General features: G+C 32.6%; 1 protein-coding gene across 1 annotated transcript in view; it reads right to left on the reverse strand.

The window, feature by feature from the left end:
- Positions 1-1,283: 1,283 nt before the first annotated feature.
- Positions 1,284-12,590, reverse strand: part of CIR1 (corepressor interacting with RBPJ, CIR1) — a 28,897-nt gene continuing 17,590 nt past the window's right edge. Inside the window, exons 8-10 of the mRNA XM_006174765.3 lie at positions 4,672-4,778; positions 3,501-3,586; positions 1,284-2,313 (exon numbers count right to left, since the gene is read on the reverse strand). Of these exons, the coding sequence (XP_006174827.2) occupies positions 1,635-2,313; positions 3,501-3,586; positions 4,672-4,778 (872 nt within the window). The 3' untranslated portion in view covers positions 1,284-1,634. The remainder of the gene's footprint in view (positions 2,314-3,500; positions 3,587-4,671; positions 4,779-12,590) is intronic.

Genomic DNA, 12,590 nt, shown 5'->3' on the forward strand with positions numbered 1-12,590 from the left:
AGACAAAGATAAATATATACATACGCACACACACACATTTGTATCAGACTACATGGTACGGTTTTACTTAATTCTTCTCTCAAACTTTCTTACAGAATTTATGAAATTATGACTGTGAAACCTCAAAACCATCCAAACTAATCACTATTTGTATTGTATTAAATAAGAAGTGTTTTTAAAATGTGGAACCCTGACAAAAATACACGTGTCCATGATGTTTAGTATATATTTTTTGAAGTTGTATGTTACTTGTGATTTGAACTAAATAATTTTTTCTGTGGTCTTCCTTTACCATGTCCTTTGAAACACAAGGGGAAATTTGCCAGCTAAATTTAAATATGCCTTATATACCTATGCTCATGAAATATATTTAAATAGTTTACACTTGTTCATTTGTGACATTATATAAATGCTTAACCTTTAGAAATAAAAGCTGTGATAACTGAATGGCAGTAGTAGAAAGGCCATCTGTGCTAGGTAGAATAATGGTCCCTTAAAGACATACGCATCCTAATTCCTGGAACCTATGAAGATGTTAGGTTACATGGCAAAGGGGAATTAAGATTGCAGATAGAATCAAGGTTGCTACTCAGTTGATTTTGAAATAGGGAGATTCTCTTGTATTTCCCTGCTGGGCCCCATATAGTCCCAAAGGTCCTTAAGAATGGAAAAGAATGCAAAATGTCAAAGTGTTAGAGCGATTAGATGTGAGGACTTGACAAGACTTTGTTAGCTCTTAAGATGGAAGAAGGGGCCCAGGAGCCAAGGAATGCAGGCAGCCTCTAGAAGCTGGAACAGACAAGCAGATTGCCCCCTAGATCCCCCAGAGTACCAACCCTGCTAACACCTTGATTTTAGCCTAGTGAGACCCATTTCAGACTTCTGATCTCCAGAACTGTATTTGTGTTAAGACTGAGGTAATTTGTTATGGCAGTATAGAAAATTAATACATTATCCAAATGTAAATAGCTTATTAACCTGTAGAGCAAATACCTGAAAGGAGTTTGTCTTAAAGAAATATTGACCAATGTATTATTTAATTCATTCTAGTGAATTTCAACAATGATTACACTTTGCTTCAAGTAAATTCAAATCTTAAAAGTAATATATCTGAATTGAAAAAAATACACATTATAAGCTGACTATATACTATAATAAAAATTTTAATTTAAAAAATTTTTTAAATTAATGAAAAAAACTTAGTATATGGTGCCCTTCAAAATTCAACTCAATAAAGTATCTTTGAAATGCCAAAAAAAAAAAAAAAACACCAAAAACAATAATTAAATTATACCCATTCAATGTACTGTTATTCTTTTAATGATGTTTCAGAACAAAGAAAATGTCACAGAGTTATATGGAGTTTCTTTTTATCTTAGTACAGGGCACAAGAAACATTTAGCAACAGAAAGTATTTTTATAGCCCCAAAATAGATCACTTACAAATGTTTGCAAAGTTCATTCTTATGGTATGCATGTAGTTTTGTACTTGATATGACAGTTTACAGAAATGGAAAATTAAAATAGAGCTTTTTTATTAAAAAGACAATAGTACATAATTTAGCCCTTGCTAAAGGTATTCAAGAAGGAAGTGGAGATGTATTTATTCCCAGGTAATTGTCACATACAAGTCTCTATTCTCTACTTCTGCTTCGTTCTCTTTGTGTCACTCTAGTGTGCTTATCTCCCGAGTGCTCTCTGTGCATCTTCCCTCCTCGGTGTGTATCTGTGCCATGGCTCCTGTTGTCATCTTTTCTGTTCCGCTCTCCACTGGGACTTCGCCGTGGCTGTTTTCTTATCTCTCGTGGCTTGTAACCACCGTGACTTCTGCTTCGGCTTCTCCTACTCCTCTCGTCCCTGCTCTGGCTCCTGCTGCTCTTCTCATTCCTAACAGATCCTCTCTTCTCTGGACTCTGGTTATGGCTTCTGGGCTTTCTGTCAGAATCAGAATGGCTCCATTTGCTATTCTCCCCAGAACTCTCCTGTCTTATAAACCTAGGCTTTTCCTTCTTACTGTGACTGTTAAAACGTTCTTCATCAAGTTTTCTCTTCTTAGACTTGTCCTTCTCTTCAGAATCACTGTTGTTATTCCCCGAATGCTTATTTTTCTTTCTTTTCTTCTTTTGTATGTTTTTTTCTTTGTTGTCACTCTCACTGCTGCTTTCTGAAGTCTCACTAGAGGAGGAGGAAGAAGAGGAGGACGAGGAGGATTTGTTTTTATGTTTTTTGTGTTTACTTCTGCTCTTCTGAAGCTTTTTCTGTTTTCTATCCTTTTTCTTTTTCTTTTTTTTCTTCTCAAGTCGATCCAGTTTCCTGTTATTGGGGAAAAAATAGTAATAGACTATGTAAAAACAGTCCTTTCATCGACAAATATAAAATTCTGAATAGACAATATAGTTTCTTAGAAGCTATTAAAAGTGGTATTCAAATACAAACACGTTCTTTACTTTTATTACATGACAAATCATTTTCTTTTAAATTATTCAAGTCACATATACACTGTTTAAATTAATTAAAAAATGCATCAAGCTAACTGTTTCATTATACTTTCCTCAATAGTAATGACTATTAAAAAATGCTTACTAAATCAGAATTTGAAGTTATATATAGTACTCTAGATAAATGGCCACCCTGGCGAAATGTTTGTAACATTAGTTGGGCTGACTGCAAATTCAAATGTAAAGGTTTCATCAGATGAAAAATTAATTTTATGTATGTGCTATTTTAAAATATGGAAATACTAATCAACATTAACTATCAAAATTCAAGAACATATTCACCAGAAATTCTGAATAACAATACACTTTACAATTTTTGATTCTCTTTTTTAGTTATATAAAATAAAATAATCACATACTAGTTTTCAATAATTGTTTAGATTTGTAATTAATTAGGACAACTCATTTAAGGCATTCTGAATTTCTAAAGAAGAGTAATTTGTTTATATATGTCAGAGTTACTATGAAATAAAAATGTCTTCCCTGGGTTCTGTCCAGCCATTCTGAAAACTCCACATATTGAAACATCATGAGCTCCCTCTATTGGACTCAGCAGACATTTCTTGGATTCTTTAATCCAGAGGTAGTCTGTTTAACAATATTCATATTTACCTTAAATTTAAGCATTTTCTCAGCATTCCTCATAAAATCTTACAAAATGTAAAAAGAGTAATATATGGTCCACATATATTCTAAGAACGAACTATATGCAAAGATGTATACAAATCTAATATGAAAAGACCTACAAGTAAATCTATTTCCAAAGTAAATGCGCTGAAAAGTGCAGTGACTGTCATATAAACTGAGTACATAATCTTACATTCATTTTCATGTTACTGAAGGACAGACAAGATTGTATTACCATAGCTGAAGAATAAATCAATCAATAAATGTGATACATGGTTTCAGTACCTTAAACTTAGGATCAGAGTTGACTATGATACTAAGATAAAAAATAAGAAAAATGTAGTTTAATTTATTAAGTAGATACTTTTAAATCACCTGAGAAGTTTCTGTTTTTGTCTGGTTGTTAATGACTTTAAAAATTCCACTTCTGGATCTTCTTCGCCCTCGCTTGCAACATATTCCTGAGTCAACAAAGACTTTGTTAAATTTTTAGATCACAAGACAAGTTAGTTACCAGACAGGAAAGGAAACATTAACAAATGAGAAATTTTGTATTAGGGACATAATGCAGATGAGTATGACATTGTGGATTGGAAAGTGGAATTAAAAAATTTTTGTAATCTACCTGCCAAGGAGAATCATAATGCACTGAGTGGTTAAGATGACTGCTTTGCCACCATTAACAAGTGTTATCAGGAGAGGACGACAGAGAAACATAGATAAAATGTTTACAGCATGACATCCACCCTCTTGAGTTTGAATATAAACACTTGAGGATTTAAATATTTTATTTTTAATTTAATGAAACATTGAAACCAGGAAGATCATGAACTTTACGGATCAAAACACCCACAATTTTTGCCTTTATAATTTCAACAGTACAGTATCAAATATATCAAACAGTACAAATATAGGATTATATAGGTTATACGTAGAATCCCCAGCAAAGTTTGAGAAGGAACATGTCTCTTTTCAAAACAGCACAAGTTTACACCAGTGGGAGTCTGGGTTTTAGTCTCAGCTCTGTCTCTAAAGATCCACGTGACCTTAGGGAACTCACTTCTTTGAGCTCTGGTTTCCTCATTAAATGAAATAGATGGTTTATATTAGAACATCTACAGCCTTTTAAACTCAACTATTTTCTGGATCTATGTGTAGTTTAATCAAGTAACTGTTTAAAGTATTTTCCATAATTATTCGGGGTTTGCTTTTATGTACTTCTTCCCATTGGTTCTGTTTAATGTCACTTTAGGGGTTAAGTTAGCAGGAAGGAAAAAGTAACCACCTTATCACTAGTTCAGTTAGATATTTTATCCACATAAACTCAGAGAAGCAGTTTCATTTATTAAAATATATGTTTAAAAACACTTTGTCATTTAGGTTAAAATAATAAAGAAGCAAAATCAAAATACATTTTAGGCATTTTATTTGCTCTATCTTGCTTTCCTATGGATATACGCATATTGGAAAAGATTAAGTAGCAATTCACGACCAATCACATTTAGATTTATAGACATTTTCAGCTTACTGATAAAAAGATCATTACCTGTGATGGATCATTTGCGGTCAAGTTTCTCCCCAGTACATTTCGTTTCAGTGCAAACCCACTGTTTCTCATCTCCGCTATTAGCTCCGAGGGGTGCATCGATGGCCCTGTTCACAAAAATCACAGTTTGAATGTATCATTTATATCTCTCTACCTTTTTCGGACTCCACAGTAGGAATGCAGTTGAAGCTTTGTTAAGTAAAATCACAGCTAAATCAACTCAATAATCTTCTGCTGAGCAAATAATCAGATATGATTTTCTAAAACAGCAGTCTGGAGATTCAGAATAGAAAATAATTGCATTTTTCTTTACGTGCTAGGGGATTCTCTTCTTATGTGACTTTGTCATATTGAAAAAGATACATTTAGGTGTTATCTGCTTGGTGGTTTTTAGTATAAAATCAAAGCAAAATGATAAAAGACTGCAATTAAACTTTTAATAGTTATTCTCTCAATAAGAATTCAATTTAAAAGAAGTACTTTTAAAGTTACATGAGCAATTTATTATTCTAGTTTCCATTTCAAAATTCCTTACCCTTATTTATCAAATACCAATATTGAACACACTGCCATGTGGTTGCTAATTATCAACAATACACACACAACACACACATGCAAACACATATGCTATGGTGTAACCATCAAGTACTTTAGTTAATCTTGTACATATTCATAACCACAGTTTGAAACTGTAATTCATTAAATTGAGGTTGGTGACAAACAATTTCAGGCGGGCTATAGGTGTGTATATGTTATATATTTTCTACAAGCTGTTTCCACTTTCACAAAATCCCAAACTTTTTGAAAAGTGAGCTTGTTTTGGTCACATTTATGCTCTAAAGACAAATAATATGGACTAAAAAATAGACACAATTAAAAAAAAATTTTTTAAAACACCTGCACCCTTCCCTCAAACATTATTAGGTTTACGTAAGATAGTAGAGACTCTTTCCTCTTTCTTTTGTATATTCCAGTTTCATTTTGTTTTCCCTGCAGGTAGCAAATAATGACATTTTGTGAAAGTTGTTAAAAGTTTCTGGCCTACATCATTACACTGGCTTAGATGAACTACACTGAGTGATGTATCTGGAATATAAGGAAGAGTAAGACAATTCAGGTGGGGGACAGAGAAACATTCAGAAACTGATTCTCTAGTTTGTTGATTAAATATGTTATCTAATTTCTTTACCTTTTTACTGATTTGTCTTTTTACTACTTATTTGCACACTCACTTACATGTTAGTGTAAAAAACAAAAAGCAGTAAGCAATAAAACTCGAATCTGTTCACTTGTCAGCAGCATCTTTGGTAAAATGTTTGGTCAGACAAGTTCATGTGTAGGTTAGTACAAGTGACTCTGGGCTTTACCATTCTACTCATATTACCAAAACAACTGAAAGCTGGCTCTAGGAATGAGGGAGATAATAAGGGAAAAACTGCCTATTACTGGAGTATGGGAAGTTATCAACAGTGTGATGCTTTACTTTACTAGGGAAAAAAGCCTTATTTAATTGAAAACAAAACAAAAACATCATAAAGCAGCATCTTTATTTCATTGATATTATTTTAAAACAACATCTGTTTTTTTTCTTTTATACAATTAGTTTAATTCCTATGGATTACTTTAATGATTTTAGAAAGAACTAAACGAAAAATTAAATTTTAACTATTAGTACTGATTGCTTCTAAATGGCATTAAAGTACTAATTAACAGCTTTAAATTAATTATAAAGTGGTCACTGGTGGCTTCTCAAATTTCACATGCAGGAACATAATTTTATAAAGTAGAAAATGTCTTCTGAAATGTCAAAACTACATTTCTTTGTCAACAACTTTTTTAGATGTTAAATGAATTCAGAAAGCAAACATGCCAAAAATTAGGATAAAAACCACTCCAGTAAAGGGCCAAAGAGCTTGGCTATTATGCTGAGAGGTTACTCATTTCATCAGTTTTCATCAAAAGATGGGAAATTTTAATAAGATGTTTTAGAAAACATGCTTTTAAAATTTTCATTACCATACTTCCAACTACTTCAAGAAAATGCTCTCTCTTTCCCAGGCTGACATAGATTATACAGATTATGAAACAAACATTACTCTTTGATCACTTATATTCCTCCAAAATCTCAACTATGATTTTGTAGTACATATGCTTAGCACACACACCTACCCTGTAAGACTACATTGTCTAGTGAAGTACCTGACAAATAGTACTCAATAAATAGTAATAATTATTTTCATCAGTGTAATAATTATTTTTGTCAGTAGCTATAAAACTTTTATGATTATTTTATGATATATTTTTCACAAAAAAATGCTCTTAATAGTAACATTTTTCAAACCCAGTCTTATTCACTTCTTTTTGTACTTAAACCTTCTTCTATCATTACAAGTTCTGGGTTTAGAAGATGTGACAAGTCAGGTTTAATTAAGATATATTTAGCAAGATATCTTCATACTTTCATGTTATTGTGACAATGGCTATGCAGAGTTGAACTGACAGAAATGACTCCAGCTCTCTGAGAACTCAAAATTTAATTGATATAATAGATTATATAGATATGTTGAAAAAAATAGGTTTTACAAATATGTTCAAATGCAAAATGACTACGTTTATGTATGATGCCTTAATAATTTAAATTCAGATGGAGCTGGGGCTCAGTAATGTTTGGTTTGCTCTTAAATTTGCTATGGCAGAATAATTCTAGAGAATCCAGTAAAAGGGCATTTGTTTTAAAATGTGGATTTGTGAGGGCTCCTTTCTAGGTCATTTCAGCCAGGCTGGGTTAAGCCTCCATAGCGCAAAAACCAATGTTCCAACTTAGAAAAGCAGGTCCACTGAAGAAACTTTTCAACATTCATTAATTTTGCCAACTTTCTTTGCTGTGATATGTGGATAAGCACCAAAATCCTGATTGTGAGTGTGGTATTCAGTTCTAAGTCCTGATCAGACCTCACTGTTTTGTACTAGAAAAATACCATGAAGTCAGTGTCACAGAAAAAAAAAAAAAATCTCAGAAGGCAAATTACATTGTACAAAATTATGTTTATAAAAGGTTTACTCTATTTGTTAAGAGCATTCATTTTTATAGAACTAAACAAAAGCAACAGAAGGTGAAAAACATTCCGTAGTAAAACATATTCTATCAGAGAATAATATAGGAGTCAAAAGCACTGGCTATGAGTAAGGCTGTATCGCTGACTGCAGTTAAACGAGAGCAGTCCCAGGTGAACCCCACAAACCGCACAGGAGGAAGACTGATGCCGACGGCAGAGGCATCTGTGTTTCACCGCTAGCCCAGGTCCTTCTGCTCTTCCCAAGGACAGAGGTATCTTCCATTCAAAGTTCATCATTCCTTTCAAACGAAGCATTATCTTCTACAATGTTACGGTACTCAGTGGGCGAAGGGAGGGCACTGAGTTGTGGGTTAGGTAAGGCTATATTAGAAATACTTTCCCTTTCTTCCCCCAAATTTAACACACTGCTACTGTTTGCTGAAACTAAAATGCTCTTCCTAGAGTGAATGTAGTTTTGTTTGCTATGACAGTGGTGATCAATTTTTTTCCTTCTCATTGTGTGTGTGTGTATTTTAACTTTGTACAATGGAAAATTTCAAACCTAGAGAGAATAATATAAAGAACTCATCACACAGCTTCAACAATTATCAGTATTTTGACATTCTTGTTTTATCTATTTCCTCTAAATTTTTGTTTCTTTTTTGATAGAGTATTTTAAATAAAATTTCAGATATCACTTTGGTATATAAACCACTAACAAATAAGGGCTATTTCTTAAAAATAAAACCCCAACACTTTTATTACATTTATCAGTAGACAGTTTTAAAATGTCATCTAATGTCCAGTAAACATTCAGATTTCCCCAACTGTCTCAAAAGTATTTTTTTGTAATTGGTTTGTTCAGATTAGGATCCAAACAAAGTTCCACACATTGCATTTTGTTCATATATCTCTTAAGTCTTTCTCTTTTTGAGGTATAAATGACACATACCTTAAATCACTTTTAATCCAAAAAAATTTAGCCACTTTTCCTCTACTCCCCGCCCATTGCTATTCATTTGTTGAAAAAACTGGGTCATTTGTTCTGTAGAATTTTCCCTATTCTGGGTAGTGATGTCACTTAATATGTTCTTCTAGCCCCTGTATTTCCTGTAAATTAGTGGATAGATTTAGAAGCTTATTATTTAGTTATTTTAATATTTTATACTACATACTAGAAATATATGTTAAGTTTCCTAAAGTTCGGATTCAGGAAAATGACGTCTGAAAACAAACACATTTTTGCTAATGAACTAGAACTAAAGAAAGGCTGAAACTCCAACCTGGTATGTTCTTGCTTTCACCATGTATTTACTGTAGTCATAGTAACAGTGATATAACCTTCAAAATGTGTGGTTAAAATTAACTCCCAAACACCAGCACAAATAATGATTCTCATTTCCATGAAAAGTATGACATTTATTCCTTTTTCTTTCCTAAAGTTAAAGTGACTATAGTGAAAAAAGCCACTCCCTGACACTAAATGTAAAAAGGACACTTAGAGACACTAGTTACAGCGCACGATCGAGAAGGAGAATTATCAAGAATTATCTTACACTTTACATTTGATTCCTAATATTACTTAACCTTTTGCTTTAAGGAAAGCTTATAGAAAGTTATCTTAAAAAAAGGCTGAAAAGGGGGCACAGTAGGAGCATGCAGCATAAGCCCCAGGGAAAAAGTGAACAAAGCTATTAATAAAATGTGTGGGTGATTTTTATTTATATAGATGAGAATGTTTTATGTATGATTTTCTAAAGGTTATGCAAGAACCAATTGTACTGAATTGTAATAAAACTGCTCCATACTAGGAATTTTCCTGACACACCGCCAGTTCATCTCAGTGGAGGCTGGAAACAATAGGGTTTCTTATTGCCCTTATCCCGAGTTCATATTGAAGACAGCTAATCTGATCTCTATTAAAACAATGTAAAGGAAAAATTAAACATTTCATTTTTGTCTATGTGTCTGCAAAACACAAAAACAAGTAAAGATGAAACTGCCCTTATTGTATGCTAGTAAAAAACACTGTTTATTAAAAACCACCTTGCCTTGACTCGATAATGTTAAAGATATTTGAGTTTTATTAGATTATGTCTTTAAACTTACGTTTTCAACTTAATTTACACTCAGGTATTTTAGTGATGATGTATCTATCACTAAATAATAAAGTAAATTCATAGTCCAGGGGACTAAGAAAAATCATTTGTGTTGTGATAAACATGAAGTGTTAGAAGTTAGCACTATGTTTTTAAGAAGTTATGAAAATATGAATGCTCTTGAGAAGTTATGCATCCATGAACCTCAGAAATACTATGTTGAGTCAAAGAAGTCACATACAAAAGAATACATACTGCATGACTGCATTTATATGAAGTTCATAAACAGGTAAAAGTAACACATGGGATTAGAAATTAGAATAGTGGTTAGAGGTGAAAGAAGGGTATTTACTGGGATGCGGGTGATGCTCTATGCTCTGTATCTTGTCAGAGACATTGGTTACCTGAGTGAATACATTTGTCAAACTCAAACTCTACATTTAAGACTGATGCACTTTACTTTAAAAAGTTACACACGATAATTAAAATCAGTCAACAGTATTAGTGAACAACTAAGTTACTACAGATTCTCACTACATTGCTATACTATATCTCTCTCAAACTATGGAAAGAGCCCTGCATAAGGAATTTCAACTTATTTGTCCCTGGTATATAACATAGAAAGTGATTTTACAAATCAGTATGTATTACTGAGGGCTTTTTATTTTAACTCACTAAGTACTTCAGAAATAAAGAATAAAGCACTTAGTTTTTGCCTTCAAGCTTATAAACTTCTTGGGTAAATTAGTTCATGTAAAAGAACAGGAAACATATAAATTGTAAATTTGTGTCTTAAGATATATTCAGGGAATAAGATGATAAACAATGGTGTTTAGAATAGTTATTTAGCAAAGCCTTTTCATACAGTTACTCACTAAGCTATTTACCAAGCATATACATTGTGCAAGGCATTGGGAATACATAGATGAATAAGATACAGTCTCTATTTCAGAAAAGCCTATACTTTCTAGGGAAGAACTAGAAACTGAGCTTGATTTTCAAACTCCCATAGGATATAGGAAAAGGTAAAAAGTATGGCATTCTAAATGAAGGGAACATGATGAAGGTTCATGTTAAGTTTGACTTGGGTAGAAGAATTAATATTTACTAGGTAGACTACATTTCATTCATTCTCCTTTTCCCAGGTAGTCACTAGATAATTTCCTTTACTTGAAGCTGGCAGACCTTGAATAGGTGGTATTATAGTAGTAGGAAGAATCGTGTAAAAGAGAGTTATGACTGTGATTTGTGAATCATAATATCCCTTTGAGATTATGGGAGGTGTAGCCTCCAGTAGCCCCACGCATGTCTTTAACACAGAGCAAAGCCATTTACTCATAGAACAGGACTGTAATTAATTTGTTAATGTCAGTGGAATTTCAAGGCACAGCCACTCAAACAACAAATTTATCACTGAATTATAATGGTGCTTATAAATAGTTCAAAATGAGTAACCACTGGAAATCACTTAAAATAGCCAAAATTTAAAGTACTAATCAAGAGCATCAGTTTGACCTTTGAAACACTATGAACTGACAAGTTTTACTGAATAATCTCTTTAATAGGTCAATATTTCTTTTCAGTGAATTAGCTTCCTCATGCATGGAAAAGAAAAGATGTAAATATATATATTCCTGACTGATCAACTACATATTAAAGGAGAGAAGAAATGGTTCCTAACTTCATTTCTTTATTTTGTGGTCAATCCTTTAATTATCAGTTTTAATATCTTACTATTTGAGGAGTTTAGCTTTAATGAGATTCTGGTAACACAAGTACTTTTCTTGCAGTAGAATTATGTTGAAAGGATTAAAAGCAATTCTGCCATCAGATGTAGGGCTATCTTGGTAGCTGTGGGAGGAGGATTCAACTTCTTCAAGGAGTTACTTAAAAGAACTCTGTTACAGATACGGGTGGGATTTGTCAGAAGGCAACTGAGTTTATCATCTGTCTAAAGAAAGTCCCTCCAGTATGCTCCTAGGTGTCTTTACAGTACAAGCTTACAATGTTAAATTTCCCAAACATGTTCTCAAGCAACAAAAATTCCTTCAACGTGAAAGGCTGATGGAAAGATGGAGGAGCAGCATGTGGAGCATTTCTGTTGCAGGAAACTTCTATCAGTGCTATGGCTTAGTGTAAGATTCTCCAAGAAAAATTAAGAATTATGGAAAGGGGAGGGTATAGCTCAAGTGGTATAGTGCATGTTTAGCATACACAAGGTCCTGGGTTCAACCCCTGGTACCTTCTCCAAAAATAAATAAATAAACCTAATTACCTCCCTCTCACAAAAAAAATTTTTTTTAAAAATGTTATGGAAAATTAGGTAAGGAAAAGACACTTTAGATGCAAACGAATGTTTGTAGCAAGTATAAAACAATACTTTACTCAATTTAAGCTACTTACTCATTTTCATATTGTTTAAACATACTGAGAACTTTGGTGTAAACAAGACTGGATAGAGCTACTTTAAACATTAAGTATCAATCATCAATTTTAGCCATTAATGGTGTGGCTAGATCTCAGACTTAGGCATTATAAAGAAAAAGAAATTTTGTATATGTCAATAATATCCAGTGACATTTTAAATTTAAAATTTACTTTTATATAAAAATATGAAATTTGCTATATTATCATATAGTCAGTTCCATATATTCTTAAAATTATAGCTAAGTTAAAAAAGATGGCAAAGTAACTTTAAATATATAGCAATTTAAACCTAAAAAATCAAAAGTCAAATAATTAGTACAATATGAAACAACAAATT

Source organism: Camelus ferus, chromosome 5 (genome assembly GCF_009834535.1).
Source record: "Camelus ferus isolate YT-003-E chromosome 5, BCGSAC_Cfer_1.0, whole genome shotgun sequence".
Taxonomy (NCBI): Eukaryota; Metazoa; Chordata; class Mammalia; order Artiodactyla; family Camelidae; genus Camelus; species Camelus ferus.